Below are 17,953 nucleotides of genomic sequence, written 5' to 3'. Positions count from 1 at the left end.
GTCAAAAGAATTTTTAATCTACTTGATTTTTTGATAAGAATTCTTTCGCCAGTAGATAACCCTTCAGTCGCTTTAGGCGCATTTTCAGCTTTCAGGCGTGTCCTAACCCTTTCAGTACGTGAAAAGGAGTTAGGGTTGCATACCTTCGTAGGAGGTCGCCTACGTGCTACGGTGCTACGTGCTACGGCGCGGCGCGTAGCCACGCCCCGTAACTGATATAACCTGGTTTGTAATTTGAGGCGACTAAGGGTATTATTTATTTTGATATTTTTTGTTTTTAAATTAGTAAAACACTAAATTATTCAAATGTCATCGTGTTCATTTACATTTTGTGGATTTGAGTAGGTTTTATGTCATTTCTAGTTTTGTGTATAAAGGATCTAGGAATCTAGGAATTGTGTATAAAGTACTTGATTTCACTTTTAATCAAATTTAATGTGTAGTAAGGAAATACATTACACTATTGAAGTATCGGAATACCAGATACAACAGATTTTCTATTGTTCGTAAGTTCATAACGACGACTCTCTCTAACACACTGTGAAAAGTGTCGTGAATTCGTGAACCGAACAGTATCATTTCCCTACTTTTCCAGCAACCCCTCAGTCGTTTCTGCTCGCCTAGTACCCGACCTGTCTCCGGCCATGGTTTGACACCCGTGAAGCTTCGGTGACAGCTGATTAATGACAACCGAGATTAAACTGACGTTTGCGGTTCGCCTGCTATTTTTTTTTTTTACAATTTAATATTTTTCAATTTTGAATATCGAACACAGAAAAGATTTTATTCTGTTTTTGCGGTTGGTTTTAATTTGAAAGGTATGTTACAGAGATACAGATTCATGAAGTGTTTTGCAATAGGTACTAGTTTTATAATGATCAAATTAGTTAATTTATATGATTTTGCAAAATAATATTGTTGTATTCCAACTACTTGTAGTTAGAAATGTTATGGAAAATGTCGGTAGTTCATGTATACGGAGGTCAATAGTATCATCATCGTAATGTAATATAAATAATGAATTAGTTTGGCAATGATTAATTAATAAATCGTTTTTTTTTTACAGTAAACTTAGCCGTTTCATGCCCAATTCATTGCATTTGAAAATTGTTTCAAAAAAATAATGTTTTAAAAATATATGTTAAACAAAGTCGATTCTGAAAAAAAACACGTTGAAATTTTTCCAGGTGCAATCCCATATCTGAAGAGCGCAGGTAAATTTTTCACCTGTCTTGCTTCTCACCTGCGTACCAGGACTTAAGGAAGTAATAGGAGAAATGACAACGCACCTTTACGTGAAAATTGCGCTTTTCAGGTAAACTACATTTGTGCGTGTGTCTCTCTATAGAACGCTGTTCAAACGCACACCTTGGCGCAACCAATCATGTGACTTAAAACAGGAAAACAGGTAGTTTTCCGTCCCGTTCGGAAAAACGGGAATGCGCCACTTGGTGTCCTTTTCACTCATAAAGGAGCGTTTCACAAATATTTGGGAACGTTGTGTCGTAGTGTGAGTGAATTCAGGTTGAGTCTCAGGTAAATGTTACCTTCACGTGATTGTTGCGTTCCTGGTGGACAGGTAGGAGGTGAAACAGGTGAGCTTTTACCTGAAGGTTTCAGCAATTTAACTAGATGATATTTTAATAAAATAAAAATTGTGTGGTCAATACGCAGGATGACGCTTATGATTTCTTTGCATTTATTAATTATTATTATTCATAAAAAATACTTCGTTATGTTATTTAATAAAATTACCTCTCCTTACCTCTTTATTTTCATTAAAGTTAAAACGTGAATTATTTTTTTAATTTTTATAATGAAAAATATCAAGGTAAAAGAACAAACAACAGAAAATCGAAAATTTTCTGAATCGAATATTTTATTTGTCGCATGATACGCGGGGAAAATTTTCGATAAAGTGGGGGAAATGTACCAGGCGATCAGAGAATCAAAGAAGCAGAGGGAAACCTTTCGTTCCGCGTACCGAGGACGTATTTAAATAAAATAATAATCTCCGCACAGGGGCGCAGAAGCGGGATGGTGTATATTATAGAAATTCTACTACTAGGTACTACAAGGACAAATCGTAGTTGTTGTAGGATGTAGTATACAATACGGGGATCACATAAGTTTGTGGATGTTTCAGTAAGTAGGCGGTAAAGTACATCTTGTTAACTGACGAGTAATAAAGGCATTTTATATTCTTCAAACAGAACCCACTCTAAGATGATAAAAATGAATCACATTTTTCTTTTTGATTTATTTTCCATTTTTTATTTTAAATAATATTAATTATTTTATTATTTTGTTCTTATAAATAATTATAAATTATATATTTTATAATATTATATCCATATAAATTATATAAGAATTTCACTTTGATGTTTTACTTGCTAATTATTAAATTATTATTGCGGCCTCTGTGGTCCAGTTGTTGAGCGTCTCGGGTTCGCATCCCGGTGGGGACATATCACAAAAAACACTTTGTGATTCCTAGTTTGGTTAGGACATTACAGGCTGATCACCTGATTGTCCAAAAAAGTAAGATGATCCGTGCTTCGGAAGGCACGTTAAGCCGTTGGTCCCGGTTACGACTTACTAATGTAAGTAAGTAGTCGTTACATGAGCCATGTCAGGGGCCTTTGGCAAACTCAATAGTAACCCTGTAACCAGGGTTGATGGGGTTGGTAATTCACCTCACAACCCACCACACGATAGAAGAAGATTATTATCGTTTGTAATTTAATAATATTACTAATTATCAGGTAAGTACTTGAAAAATAATATGGATGGTTTATGCGACACGCTTCGATCATAACATGATCATAACTCACTTAATAATGTTTTTTATTATTTTTATGCATACGGCGATTTTTGTGCCCTGCAATACGAAACTGCTGACTTTGTAGTACCAGGAGAACATAAACTGTCGCTTGTCTTCCATGTGTTTGACGTTCCATCCCCTACGAGAGATGGAGCCATTACACGTTGCCATGGTAACCGCAAGACGCGAAGTCGTGACAATCAAAAATGGCCGTATCGCCCGTGACGTAATCCTCCCTCGATTACTAGGCGAGCATAGGCTAAAGAAGGTTAGTCATTCGTATTGGAGTCTGTACCGCGAACTGAGTTTCAGCATCGACTAATCGAAGTCGTAAAACTCTATGCATAATTGCTTCACAAAAAATAATTAAACGAAGTAAGGAAAATCTTCTAAGGCCATCCGTCTAAACTAGATTTGAGAGTTGTGGGTTCAAATTCCCACCGAATCTCAATTTTTCCGTCGTTTCTCTTTTTGAGTTATCTTTAAGCACTAGTAAGTAAATTCTAAGTATACCCCGCATGCAGCCAGGAACCACAGTCAATCGCAATACAGTGTGATGCGACTGCAGCCACAACTGGTCATCTCGATATCCTCACCTGTATCCGTATTCCAGGTCTACGCCGCAGCCAGCCCACAGCCACTCGCGGTGTAGGGTGGAGGGTCGCTGCGACCGACTGCAGCCACAGCTGGTGAGCCGACCATCTCGACACGCTCGTGCGATGTACAAAGACGCACCAGCTGACGTGATCGCGTGCGTAAACGCTGACTCTCTTGAGGCTGTTGACAAAAAAATATAAACACATTGATGCCGAATCGAGCAACCACCTACTTTATTTCACAGGAATAAGCATTCTATACGCTGCAGGAGGTTTTCAACGAATCTTTTAGATACTTACTGATTATTGTAAATGCACGTATTTTTTAAAAATTAACTAATCTTTATTATTTTTATTCTTGGTTTTCTTGTTTCGATGTGGCCATTTTTTAACCCCCCTGATGTTTTTACAGAGATCCTAAAAGTAGAGGAAAGTACAAACAGGAACCCTGTAAGGGCAAAAAATATCTTATCTTATAAAACTAGCTCTATCTCTTTTTGTACCTATTGTAAGTAAAGGACGGCAATAGTTTAATAGCTGTTAAATAGGCACTATTATTTCTTTCTTTGCGTCTCGCAGCATACCTCTGCGTGAACTTTCATCGAGTAAAATGAGTGACCAAAATTGCAACACTAGACGGAATAAAAAAGAAAACGGATAAAACGGTTTTGGCGGGAATTTAACTTAACGATAACGAATAAGTATAAAGGTAACTTGATTATGTGTGATTTAAATCTAACACTTTACTGGGGGTTTAAAAAGGCCACATCGAAGCATTTCATCTAAAAAAGCAATATTGCTATTTGACATTTGTTTGCATTGCGCACTTACTTTTATATGCGCACTTACTTTGATATGGCCTTTTTAGCACCTTATACATTGCATGGACTAAAGAATTTCGAATTTACGTTAGGTACTAAACCACTGCACATATTACGTAAGAAATATCTAGGCTCCTACATATGTATGGGTGCCTAGTACTTTAGCTCTAAATCTCAGTTACGTCTAGCCAGCTGACAACTCAGATTTATGGAGACAACCGTTTTCCACTACACTTTCGGTCTAGGAAATACATCTTTTATGTCCTGGATATCTGGGGAGTTCTAGATAAAACAAGTCTTAATTTGAAATATTTTTTACTTACTTATACAGGGTGTTAGTGACACCGTAACGAATACTAAGGGAGGTGATTTAGACCATGATTCTGAGTAAATATCAAGTGGAATTTTCCGTCGCAAAATTCATGATTTTTTTTAGTTAATTTTGCGGTTGAAAATTCCAATTGCTTAACTCAGATTAATGAGCTGAATCAGCCACCTCAGTATTCGTTACGATGTCACTTACACCCCGTATAGGTACATACATGTAGCCATACAAGTAGATATGGGTGTGAGTGACACCGTAATGAAATAAAGGGGATGATTCAGACCATGATTTGATATACACAAAAATTTTCATGAATTTTCCGGCAGGAAAGTCCACTTGATTAATTCAGAATACACCCTGTACAAGTACATACATACAAGTAGCTATACCTACAAGTAGTAGTGTTAGTGACATCGTAACAAATATTAAGGAGGATGATTCAGCTCATTATTCTGAATTAATATCAAGTGGATTTTTCTGTCGGAAAATTCATGAACATTTTAGTTTCTTTTTAATTATTTTCCTTTCCATACTTTTGCGACTGAAAATTCTACTTGATATCAACTCAGAATCATGACCTGAATCATCCCTCAAAGTTTTTGTTACGATGTCACTAACACCCTGTATTTTAAACCTAGTTTATCTTTTAGTCTGCGTGTTGTGATAACATACTCCAATGGAATTTATTTACGATTGCCGTAGGAAATATTTCATGTCCAATTTATTTCCCCATATACGTAATAATGTTCCGTTAATTATTTTTTCTAGAAGGTTCCATCGGAACAAGAATCGCGATAAACAATAGGCATATATCAAGACAAAGGGACATAAATCCGTATGAGTGCCACGGATATAGAGTGAAAAACATGTTTGCTATTTTGTATCTTATATGTACGATAAGGTGCAAAAGTCCAATCAGTTTCTTGCGAAGTACCTGGTTGTGTAGTTTCTGTAATAGACCAAAAACACCTATATATATACAATCTGAGGGCAGTTTTAGAAGGTACTAGATAGGTAGTAAATATGTATGTAGCAATTATCTCTTTTATTTATAGCTTTTTATTCTTTTTTAAATTTTATTTTTAATAATACGTGTGTTGTTACAATTGTAGTTGAATGGAATGTACTTGTTCATGTATTTTTTTTTAATTGATGAAAATAAATTCTCAAAATACTTTTATTATCTAGCTCCAGTGCGCCGTTTTGTCTGGTCCCGCCATTTTGAACCATAAAGTGTATATCTTTTGAATGGGAAAAGTACATACATAAACAGCCTATATACGTCCCACTGCTGAGCACAGGCCTCCCCTCAATCAACCGGAGGGGGTATGGAGCATACTCCACCACGCTGCTCCAATGCGGGCTGGTGAAGGTGTTTTTTACGGCTAATAGCCGGGACCAACGGCTCAACGTGCCCTCCGAAGCACGGAATCATCTTACTTTTTCGGACAATCAGGTGATTCAAGCCTGAAAAGTCCTTACCAAACAAAGGACAGTCTCACAAAGTGATTTCGACAATGTCCCCATCGGGAATCGAACCCGGACCTCCAGATCGTGAGCCTAACGCTCTAACCACTAATTTTTATTTATTTATTTACATTGGGAAAGGTACTCGATTTTTTAGTTTAGGTATCAAATAGTTGTGGATAGGTAGTATAATTATCTAACAGTATGCAATTTCCCGCCATTTCGACGCTAATCTATATCCGCGGTAAGGACGAATATTATGTTGACAAGATAGAGTAATAAAAATATCGTAAAGCACAAGAGGTTTGTCGTTACGCCAAAAGAATTTCTCTTGACAATATTATTGTCTTTCTGGTTGTCACTCGAGACTTTGCTTGGGAAATAGAAAAATATCTTATGTGGCACTTAATCTATCTCTACTTCAAAGTTGAAGAGCTCGGTGGCGCAGCGGTAAACGCGCTCGGTCTGCGATTGTTGAAGTTAAGCAACTTTCGCAAAGGCCGGTCATAGGACGGGTGACCACAAAAAAATAGTTTTCATCTCGAGCTCCTCCGTGCTTCGGAAGGCACGTTAAGCCGTTGGTCCCGGCTGCATTAGCAGTCGTTAATAACCACACTCACTGGGCCCGCGTGGTGGTTTAAGGCCCGATCTCCCTATCCATCCATAGGGAAGGCCCGTGCCCCAGCAGTGGGGACGTTAATGGGCTGGCGATGTACTTCAAAGTATTATAAGCGCTATTTTTTGACGTGACTTATGGCATTATAAAGCTTGGCGTCCACTTTGAGGTCGCAGGTTCGAATCCAGCACAAGCTTAAACCAATGATTGTCGAATTTGTTTTCGAATTCATGTTCGGATCATAAATGATTTCATGCTCAGTGGTGAAGGAAAACATCGTGACGAAACGCACATTCCCGACAATTGCATTTCCGTGATCTTCTTCTATCGTGTGGGTTGTGAGGTGGAGTACCAACCTCTTCGACTCTGGTGTCAGGGTTACTAATGAGCTGCCATAGGCCCCTGACATGGCCGCCAGGCAGGCCGGGCCGTAAGTAAGTAAGTAGTCACTTACTTAGTAATCCATGATAGCCCTGTTCGGATAATACGCGACTTACACCGTAGTGTCATGGGTTAGAATCCCCGCTCGGGCTCCAAACCACTGAATTCGATTTTATGAGTATCAATTCATCTTTGGATCATTGATATTCAAAATTCAAAAATATCTTTATTCAGTAGGTAACATAGTTACACTTGAATCGTCAATTTTTACATAACGAACGCCTCATCCGCCTAAAACTACTCACCGGGTGAGAGCCTTCAGCGCTCCCCATTTGTCCGGCCAAGTAGTTAATGCCATCTGCGGCAAATCTACAAAAAGTCACGTCAAAAAAAAAGACTAAAACTACTGCAGCTTCTCACAACCTGTATAGCCGATAATTGATATCAAGTGATTTCCTGGATTTGTGACCGGTTAATGGTAGTGAGCTGGACCTTTATTACATGGGGCTTAAACATAGCTGACGTGGAGTACTATGCGCTTCTGCCTACCCCTTCGGAGATACAGGCGTGATGTTACTTACCAAGCAAAGTCAGAGGCCCGAAGACGGATTCATCGGCAGTGGTGGTACAATTCCATCTACGTCCTTTGAACTGATATTGGCACTCTTGGATCCCCTGTTTGACTCCAGCACTTATCGCTGGCATGTGGTCCTTGTGACGTCGGCAGATGCGACGTTGCCCGGGAGTCAAACCCTGGATCCTGCCGCAGAGCCGCGACTTCTCACTGAACAGACCCGGCTGGTTAGACCACTTCTCGAATTCCAGTAAGCCCATGTTACTGCAACAATGAAGGTAAAGGTGTTTTAAAATACTAAATGTGAGTGAAGACGATTATTTCATAATTGGGGTCCTTTAAATCAGGGGTGAATAGGCATATTCTGGGTAAGCTCGTTCCAACGTCGATCTCTTCTCCTCGTGGAAGAATGAAGTCAAGATCAAACCCATTTTAATTTAAAATAAAAATGGGGTAGTCAGAGGTATTCGGACTGGAGATTTAACACGTCCACTGTGTATGAACCACATATGAGGCAATAAATTTGAAAATCATACGTGCATGTCCCATATGTGGGGCACTAGGGAAAATAGGAAAATCCGACGGGAGGCTTTTCAAATTGCTTTTCTCTTGCCATAGTGTGAGTTGAGAGCGCATAAAGGATATCGAAAGCAAAGAAACATTACGTGTCGATTTTTTATTGAAAAACTGACAAAAACATTTAAATAACAATAGAACGTAATAAAATTGGCATGTATAAAAAAAAACTTAATAAGACCAAGGACGCCGTCGTTAGGGCTGCGTTTCCATTGACGCGAAGCTGTGCGGAGAGGAGCGGAGATGTGCAGGAATCGACCAATCACCGTGAAGGAGAGAGTGACAGAGCGTCTTCGTTTTTCGCTCTCTCGACCGCTGTGATTGGTCAAATCCGCACTTCTCCGCTCTTCTCCTCCCATCTCCGCGTCAGTGGAAGCCTGACCTAACAGTGTGTCTATGTACATAAAATCCAATGTGTTTATGGAAAAATAACATTACATGTGAGGGGTCAATATACTGGGTATTAGTAACATCGTAACGAATACTGAGGGGATGATTCATACTTACGATTCTGAGTTGATATTAAGTGGAATTTTCTGTCGGAAAATTCATGAATATTTTTGTGCTTTTTTAAATTTTTTTCCATTCCATACTCTTGCGACGAAAAATTCCACTTGATATCAAGTCAGAATCATGGCCTGAATCATCCCTCAAAGTTTTCGTTACGATGTCACTAACACCCTGTATAATTTTCAGTTACGCAGTAAACGTGTTAAGACATGAGGAATAAGTTGTTTACATCTTTCCACGTCTGGGTATGATTCATAATTTTCTAAGAATTGGACGTTATCCGTGACACAAATCGTGTTATCATTAAAATAAACATTGCTTTTCTTCTATTCAGAAACAAATCACGATTTATTTATTCGTTGATAGCGTGTGATGTGTCCCATGTTCACAATTAGTTCTTTTGGGCTTGTTTTTGATTAATATTATTCTCCTAGACGCCCTGAGCCGAGGTTCGCGCCTCACTGGGCACCCTCAAGTCTGTTGACTTACTTTTTATACCGGGTGAGATACCTAGAAGGTCTACACCATCATCATAAACAGCCTATATACGTCCCACTGCTGGGCATAGGCCTCCCCTCAATCAACCGGGCATACTCCACCACGCTGCTCCACTGCGGGTTAGTAGAGGTGTTTTTACGGCTAATAGCCGGGACCAACAGCTTAGCGTGCCCTCCGAAGCTCGGAATCATCTTACTTTTTTTAGACAATCAGGTGATTCAAGCCTGAAAGTCATTACCAAACAAAGGACAGTATCATAAAGTGATTTCGACAATGTCCCCATCAGGAATCGAACCCGGACCTCCAGATCGTGAGCCTAACTCTTAAACCACTAGACCATGGAGGCTGTTTAAGAAGGACTTACATTGACTAAATTGGAAATGTCCTTAGAAAAGGTTTAGTACGATCTACTCTGAACCGGCGTGTGTGTATGGAGCGATCGATGAATGTGGAGGAAGCAAGAGAAGTGTGTCAGGATCGAAGCAAATGGTATTCTATAGTCTCTGCTTACCCCGGTGGGAAAAAGGCGTGAGTTTATGTATGTATGTGAGAGCCCTCAGCGCTCCTCATTTGTCCGGCCAAGTTGTTAATGCCATTTTCAGCAAATCTACACAATAAGTCACGTCAAACAGTATGGCGGGCACCACCGGTCGAGATCCGGTTATTGTGGTCCTGCCTACCCCATAAGGGATTACGGGCGTGAGTTTGCATGTATGCCGAGACTGACAATGAAGATGAATATGATCTTCACGACAACCTCTGAGAGACTAGTGCAAAGAATACGTAATAATTGATTCCAATTGGATACTATAGATAGGTATAAATTAATAATCATCTATTCAAATGTTCACTTCTCATCAACAATAAGGCAGACTTTCATCGCGTATTTACTGTAACTAAACTATGTACTATCTATGATATGTTTTAAATTATATACAGGAATGCCCAAAGGTTCACGTTCAAAATGAAAAAATTGATTGAGGGGCTCATTTGACCAGTAATAATCTGAAAAGCTGGTTTTACAGTGGGTGAGTTATCACCTAAGCCAATTCTTCTTCTATCGTGTGGGTTATGAGGTGGATTACCAACCTCAGCAATCCTGGTGTCAGGGTTATTATTGAGCCAAAGACCCCTGACATGACTCATGTAACGACTATGTACTTACATCAGTAAGTAGTAACCGGGACCAACGGCTTATCGTGCCTTGCGAAGCACGGATCGTCTTTTTTTCTTAGTCAACCGCGAAATCTTTACGTCTAACACGGTAATTCCCTTTCACGCACGAGCATTGTTTATGTAGTTAAGACAAGTATAAGTACAGTTTAGTACCATGTCATATTAACTGCTATGACAAATTGAACTGTACATAATAACATACTCATACATACATAAACACACGCCTATTTCCCACCGGGGTAAGCAGAGACTATGGAATTCCATTTGCTTCCTGACATACTTCTCTTGCTTCCTCCACGTTTATCAATCGTTTCATCATCATCATCATATCATCCAAGCCGTGTCCGGCGACGGCGACTCCTAAATGTCTTTCCCAGGTCGATGTTATGATAGGCTCTAATGTGGCTAGCAAAACCGAACTTCGACTTGAAGGTTCGGCCACATGGCGCACAGAATAACTGGCCAGCAGAATTAAACGTATAGTTGTAGGAGGGCTAGTGTCGAGTCTTCCGTATTTGGCGTTTTACGTCAAGATCTTCACTCACCGTTCGTTCGTGATCGTTTCATACACGCACGCCGGTTCAGAGTAGATGGCACTGAAACTGTTCTAAGGACATCTCCAATTTGGTCATTGTACTTCCTTCTAAGAAGAACTGGAACTCTCACTAAATGCTGCTGTAGCCATAAAGGATTAAAGGTGTGAGTAAGTATTTGGATGTTTTATAAGACCTTGATTTTTGCAATGGCGAAAACTTGCTATAATCAAAATTAGAGACTCCTTCGAAATATCGTTAAAGGTTTTCATTTCACCGAAAAATCACTCAAGTAAAGCACACTTATCTAACAAATAAGAACTACCTTTTGTAATTTGCTTTTTAATCAAATAAATAAATAAAACATAACATTTTTTTGTAATTAAGTCATTGAAAACAACAATATACTTATAACAGTATTTTTTTTTTAAACTACAAACTTTGGCACCAATACATACTCCGTGGTAATTTCTATATTTTGGCAGATTCACGAGAAGTACCAGGCGGTTATGAGTACCGAAGAAGTAAACCTAACACTAGTATCTTCCGTATATGGTAACTGTGAAGTTGAATCCGGATCCCCTTTGGCTTTTTAGTTTGATTTTGACGAAGCGTTGCCCGACACCGCCGGCGGAGATCGTGGGATAGCCTCCTGTGCCGTCAATTTCGTTGTCTTTCACATATATAGCTCGAATGTAGGCGAAGTTATGCTGCCCTGGTTCCGGGTATTCGATAATGCTGGTCCGAACAATGAAGGGAAAACCGTATTTGTATTCGTTGTATTTGAATACGACTACGTCCCCGTATGTTGCCTGACCGAGCACCAAATCGTGGCTCTGGCAGGAGGCTGATGCCAGAAGGCAGAGCAGAGCAAGCACTGTGACAACACGCATTTTGGCACGCTCGTTCGTTCGTTTTACACTGAAGTGATAATTAGTCGACATTGTTTTATATAGTTCGGGACGGGTTTATGCTGCAGTGACAAGGCAATAACAGCATAACATTTCATTGCTTACATTAAATAGTTTGGTCAACATATTATGCCTTAAAAGGGGTTGTAGAATGCGTAAGAGGGATCCTAAGGTTTTTCATCAGAAATGTGTTCATGGTGTTAAGAGTGTTAACATACTTACTAGAAGGGGGGTTTAGCCAGAGGAGAGGAAAATTGCCATTTTTGATAAAACAGTGGAGGTGAAGCGTATCGTGGGTGTTGACAATTGCAACATAAAAATACCTTTAAAAAAATGTTTTTACTTAATAACTGCGAAGTGGCAAAACAATCAGCATTTTTTACTAGAGTCTGCGGGTGGTGAAAGATTAACCGACTGGGCACCCTCAGGCCTGTTGTCTTAAACGTTGTATCGGGTGAGAGCCTTCAGCGCTCCCCATTTGTCCGGCCAAGTAGTTAATGCCATCTGCGGCAAATCTACAATAAGTCACGTCAAAAAAAAAAGGTGAAAGATTAATCCACACTCATCTTATCATTGGGACGACTTTAGGGTACATCCACAAAAAAGGAAACCCTCTGAAAAATGTCTTGATTATTCACTTAAGTACATTTTTTTTCATGACATAATAGTCATGGGATGGTGATGAATCATTTAGAAACAATAACTACTTCTACAGAACAAAACATTGCGTCACTCAACGTAAAATGTTGTAAATAATTAGATAATGTAAATAGGATATTCCATCTTTAAAGTTTACTTGCCAATTATGGTGACTTTTAATGTCTATAGTTACTTATAATGAAAAATAATTATCATGAAGCACTCCTCATATAGCAAGAGGTACCTAAGAAGCATATTTATACGGTAGTTTCCAACAAGTCAAATCAGTTTCTTTTTACTAAACGTCAAAAGAAGAAATTACTAGGTATCCATTTGTATAAAAAAGCAACCTGTGACGTCATAGAAAAACGTGACAAAATATCACACTTATTATTCGATCTTTCTTTATTAACATACATAACATAAATAGCCTATATAAGTCCCATTGCTGGGCACAGGCCTCCTCTCAATCAACCGGAGAGGGTATGGAGCATACTCTACCACGCTGCTCCACTGCGGGTTGGTAGGTTTTCTTTATTAAAATTCATAAATAAGTTAAATAGAAAAAATAAAATGTTTTGTCACCTTTAAGACAGATCTGTCTTTATTTAGTAATCTTCTGATTACTAAGTAAAGACAGATCTTAGAAATTCTTTTCACAATTTATTTTCGACCTAGAAAACCACCCAATTATGTACCTACGTAAGTGATGAGAAAACAGGTAATTATCGTGTTAAATCTGGACAGCGCCATCTTTACTGTTTTTGTGGAACGCTGCCGGGAAAGCCCCTCATCACTATATAGTATAAACAAAGTCGCATTTTCTGTCCCTATATCCCTATGTACGCTTAAATCATTAAAACTACGCAACGGATTTTGATGCGGATTTCTTAAATAGATAGAGTGATTCAAGAGGAAGGTTTATATGTATAATAACATCCATTAAATAGTGGAGAAAAACTGTTATTTTTGAGGTTTTTAGCGTGACGTCGTAAATAAATTCATTTTTTCCTCAGCATTGCACCCGAGCGAAACCGGGACGGGTCGCTAGTTGTTTATAAAGATCGAATGATCACTTTTGTGTGGTATTGCAAACGGTAAGGAAGTAAATATAAAACAAAAGGAATTGAGGAAAAAACAACTGTCATTTATAGCATAAACCTATCCCTCGCTGTGTGGAAGAACAAACAAAGTGACAAAGGCACTTCATACTATCCATCACGATTTAGACATGTTACATCACGCGGGTTTCAATGTCAAGTCGGACAAACAGACAACATGATTAACTTTTACTTATAGGGAATACCAGAACTTTCCTTTCACGAAAATGTCCTCTCTGACCTAACGTGATGGACTATCTGAAAATTACTGTTGTTCAGTTCAATCTGCACGGTTACGTTATCGCACGCGGCGCGACATAATATTATTTTTAATATCGCGTTCCTTGCTGCGTCTTGGTTGAAACGAAGACTGCGGTACCTATTTGAAAATCCTATACATTGATTTACCTCTACTGTAGATACAGCGCTTGATACAAAAATGCGGCGAAAACTATTTTTAGGGGGTATGGAGCATACTCCACCATGCTGCCATACTGCGGGTTGGTGGAGTTTTACGGCTAATAGCCGGTACCAACGGCTTAACGTGCCCTCCGAAGCACAAAATCATCTTACTTTTTAAGACAATCAGGCGATTCAAGCCTGTAATGTCCTTACCAAAAAAGGACAGTCTCACAAAAAGTGATTTCGACAATGTCCCGGGAATCGAAGCCGCATTTTCAGATCGTGAGGCTAACGCTCTAATCATTGGACCTAATAAGCTGACTTATAATATCTTATTCATATTTACAGGTAATAGGTAAAAACACATGACGCGTAGTTAATGCCATTTGTGGCAAATCTACAATAAGTCGCGTGAAAAAAAGGTAAAAGTACCGCAGAGAAGTTGCAGGTAGCTACTTACTTTGTAAATATACAAAAATACAAGAAACATAACGTAACTTTATTTAAAAAAAACAATAAAAATAACACATATTATCTCTAAAAACGAACACTTCACTTTCTGCCGTGATTGTACAGGAACATATTCGTCTCTATAGCGTACACTTCCACCCAAAAGTTGTATCCTCTAAATACCGAGGGACTGTCCAGCTCAATGGTGACGTATTTGTCGCCTATGCCCCCTCCTTTGACATAAGCCTCCCCCCATTTATCTTCCCTTAAATCCATAATCTTGATAGCACTTATAACTTCATTCTTGGTACAGTTCACAGTAAACACGTCATAACGAACCCAGATCGCTGGATTTTCTTGATGCACCTTACTGTAGATCAACTTAGCTGAAATATCTGGATATCCGAGGAACAAATCGTGACATGTTATGACAGTTGTTGAAATAATCACAGTTAAAATGAGTAGCTTAAACGCCATTGTCGACTATGTTATCGGGTATAGCTCGAAAATACAAATGGTTGAAAATCTAGTTTGTTTTTCAACCAAATGTGATCAATTTATTAACAATAGCTCGCGAAAATGTTGTTATAATTAGATTTTATGATGTTTCCATGCTTAAACGGCGTTATATCAAAGGTGTGAACAAAGTAGCCGACATAGTGGAAAGATTGTATAAAATGAGAGTGAGCATTGCATTCAATTCAATTCAATTTCGTTTATTCCGTAAACAATATACATTGTGTTGGAATGCGTTACAAAATAAATAGATCACTCAACAATGTCAGACCGTAGCTGTGAGTATATGTACTATTATTAGCAATTAATTTAAGCTGTTTTATCGTTTTCAAATTCTTCAATACTGTAGTAGCATTTCTATAACCAAAAGCTTCTAAGGTAGTCAATCGCATGATTTGTTCAATAAATAAATAACTTTTTGTATCCGATGTTGTTAGATATTCTCAGAACAATTCCTGTTCAGCTACAGCCCGATCATTCAATTAGTTCGGTTCCTCATATGCACCTTTCTTATCTATGAAATGTTTATCAGGAATGGGTGCAAAATCCAATAAAACCGGATCTGTTAAATCTTAAGGTTAGGTAAGCGGACCCTGTAAATTTTGGGATAACGTTAGGATGATGGAGATGGATCACGAGTGGCTGCAAGTTGTCATGTTGACAATTTGAGTTTCTGCCCACCCTCAACAGCGATAGCGGCGTGAATTAATGTGAATCATCTTGTTATATATTTTCGGCTGACTGCATACTGAATGTCGACAATCTTGTGGCACTTGGATGACATAATGTATGTTTATATAATGTGTGTATGTTTGTATAAGTATATATTATTTAATATCCCATATCCCCATTTAAACGCGGTAAGAACCCGTTATTATGTGTTTTAATTATATATTATTTATTATTCTTTTTTAGTTATGTTGGTATCATTACATGTTTATTACACCAGCCCGTGCTTCAATGCATAAACTTCTTTCACCCTAAGGTTGCCTGGCAGAAATTGCTGTTTACCAATAAGGCCGCCTATTGTGCTTATGTTTTTATTCGTATGTTTATGTCCTTTGTATATGTCGTTGTGCAATAAAGTATTATTGATTGATTTACATAACGAGGGTTGGTGTCAAAAATTACTTCTTGATTGATTGTGGCCACGTGCTCCTTGGTCTATACTCGCTCCAAAAATTCTCCATCTCCATACTAGCTATAAAGTAAACAAGTTGTTTCCGAGTATTGATCATTCTTATTTAAGTAACTCGAATTGTTAGTTGTTTGTCATCGGTGATGATGTCATGATAACAACAAAATACGTTATTACGTTCTTATATATACCATGATAGCTGTAAAGACCTTCATTACAATTTGAAACTGTGAATTCTAAACTTTTCTTACTCCGAAGTTTAATATTATTGTTAATTATACCCCTGAAGTTTACAGTGTGACTCGATATATTAAAGCCAAAATGTGGTCTTTCATTTTCTTGGTAGTAGTGTCTATATTATCCGTTGAGTGTAATGATATTAGACTCGGTTACACCACAGGAAGTTCTAGAAGAATCTTCAACGAAATTCGAGAGGCTAATCCCGCGTTGTGGACGAGGACTGATGACGTCATAGTGAATGCTGTGGGATCAGAAGTAATCACTGCTGTATACGTCACAGATCTGAGAGACGGCAAGGATGGACAGGCATATATCGAAAGTGGTGGCATAGGTAACTTAATATTATAATAATTCATCTTCTCTCGCGTGGGTTGTGAGGTGGATTACCAACCTCATCAACCCACCAGGGTTACTATTGAGCCGCCAAAGGCTCCTAAAATAACTCATGTAACGACTACTTACTTACATCAGTAAGTAGTAACCGAGACCAACTGCATAACGTGCCTTCCGAAGCACGGATCATCTTACTGTAGAACAATCAGGTGATCAGCCCGTAATGTACAACCAAACGACTTTCTAGGCTACGTTCTCCAAAAAAAAAAAGATGACGCCGTAGAAATTTGTCTTCATTTAGCAGACATAATAATAAGCATCTTTTATCTTTGTTTTTGGGTATAAATGATGACCCTTGTTATTACACCCAGAGATAGACATCTTCCGCATTTTAATTCTGATCAAAATAAAGAAAAGCAATATAGGTAGGCAGCAAGATAATTCGATACATATCTGACCCAAAAATCAAGCTCTGCATTACATTATAATTATTATACATTGTTTTAAGTTTACGCGGTTATTATCATAATTAAAGCACATAATAACGAGTTCTTACCGCGGTAAGAACCCGTTATTATGTGCTTTAATTATTACATTATATTTTTGAATAATACCTAATGTACCTGAGTAATGAGCAAATAGGTAATTACCTATTATGTTAAATCTGGACAGCGCCATCTATATAATTTTTGACGAACGTAGCCTAGAAAGTCTCTCATTAAGATAAATAACATAGCATAATATAACAAATACTTTATTGCACAAATAGGAAAATACAAAATACAACACAAAAGAGACAAAAAAAGAATAGAAAAAAGAAATTAAAAAGTAAATAAAAATACAAATAAAAAATGACGAAGCTTGTGCGGTTTTTTATGTATGAATTGAATATGCTTTTCCTTATTTTTTTTTAATATGAATGTTGGTACTGACGAAGCGATTTGTCTGTGGTGGATTTACATTCTGTTTTTTATTATTATTGTTTCTGATTAATAAAAAATAAAAATAGAGAATATTATTATTACAGGAACGAAGAGCGTCACAATCGGTCTACGAAGTCCTTCGGTGCTAAGAGGGTACAGGTTCGAAATAGAAGTGTTTGCAGATGACCCCAACCAGTCGAAAAATGCGAGATTATACTCCAAAGGTGGTTCACAACCTTACTTCGATGATGGACAATACGCTCGGAAGTACTAAATTGTAATAAGAATATAGAATAAAATAAATTTAAGTACTTATTGCCAGTAACAGTTTGCATTTTTCTATATAAGACCTACTTGACAGTAGTAACAATGTATAAAGTAGTAAAATTATGTTATGTGGGTAT

At 38.1% G+C, this 17,953-nt stretch overlaps 3 protein-coding genes across 3 annotated transcripts in view; 2 read left to right on the top strand and 1 right to left on the bottom strand.

Annotated features, from left to right (window-relative positions):
• LOC126377543 (uncharacterized) overlaps positions 1-17,953 on the top strand; it is a 394,831-nt gene that overhangs the window by 18,811 nt on the left and 358,067 nt on the right. The gene's annotated exons all lie outside the window — the stretch shown is intronic.
• Positions 1-17,953, bottom strand: part of LOC126377576 (protein Wnt-5b-like) — a 49,954-nt gene that overhangs the window by 22,609 nt on the left and 9,392 nt on the right. The window contains exons 2-3 of the mRNA XM_050025380.1: positions 7,612-7,868; positions 3,421-3,601 (exon numbers count right to left, since the gene is read on the bottom strand). Coding sequence (XP_049881337.1) covers positions 3,421-3,601; positions 7,612-7,868 — 438 coding nt within the window. The remainder of the gene's footprint in view (positions 1-3,420; positions 3,602-7,611; positions 7,869-17,953) is intronic.
• Positions 16,242-17,952, top strand: LOC126377617 (uncharacterized). Its single transcript, XM_050025461.1, has 2 exons — positions 16,242-16,624; positions 17,654-17,952. The coding sequence occupies exons 1-2, from the start codon at positions 16,375-16,377 to the stop codon at positions 17,821-17,823; spliced, it is 420 nt and encodes a 139-aa protein (XP_049881418.1). The 5' UTR covers positions 16,242-16,374; the 3' UTR covers positions 17,824-17,952.

The sequence above is a fragment of the Pectinophora gossypiella genome, chromosome 23 (genome assembly GCF_024362695.1).
Source record: "Pectinophora gossypiella chromosome 23, ilPecGoss1.1, whole genome shotgun sequence".
NCBI classification, from domain to species: domain Eukaryota; kingdom Metazoa; phylum Arthropoda; class Insecta; order Lepidoptera; family Gelechiidae; genus Pectinophora; species Pectinophora gossypiella.
Note: the sequence above shows the minus strand (reverse complement) of the source record. Positions and strands in the feature narration are given on the sequence as shown.

Coding starts and splice junctions, on each gene's coding strand:
- LOC126377617 (XM_050025461.1), top strand. CDS start 16,375: ATGTGGTCTTTCATTTTCTTGGTAGTAGTGTCTATATTATCCGTTGAG. Junction 16,625..17,653: donor TATCGAAAGTGGTGGCATAG/GTAACTTAATAT, acceptor TTATTATTACAG/GAACGAAGAGCGTCACAATC.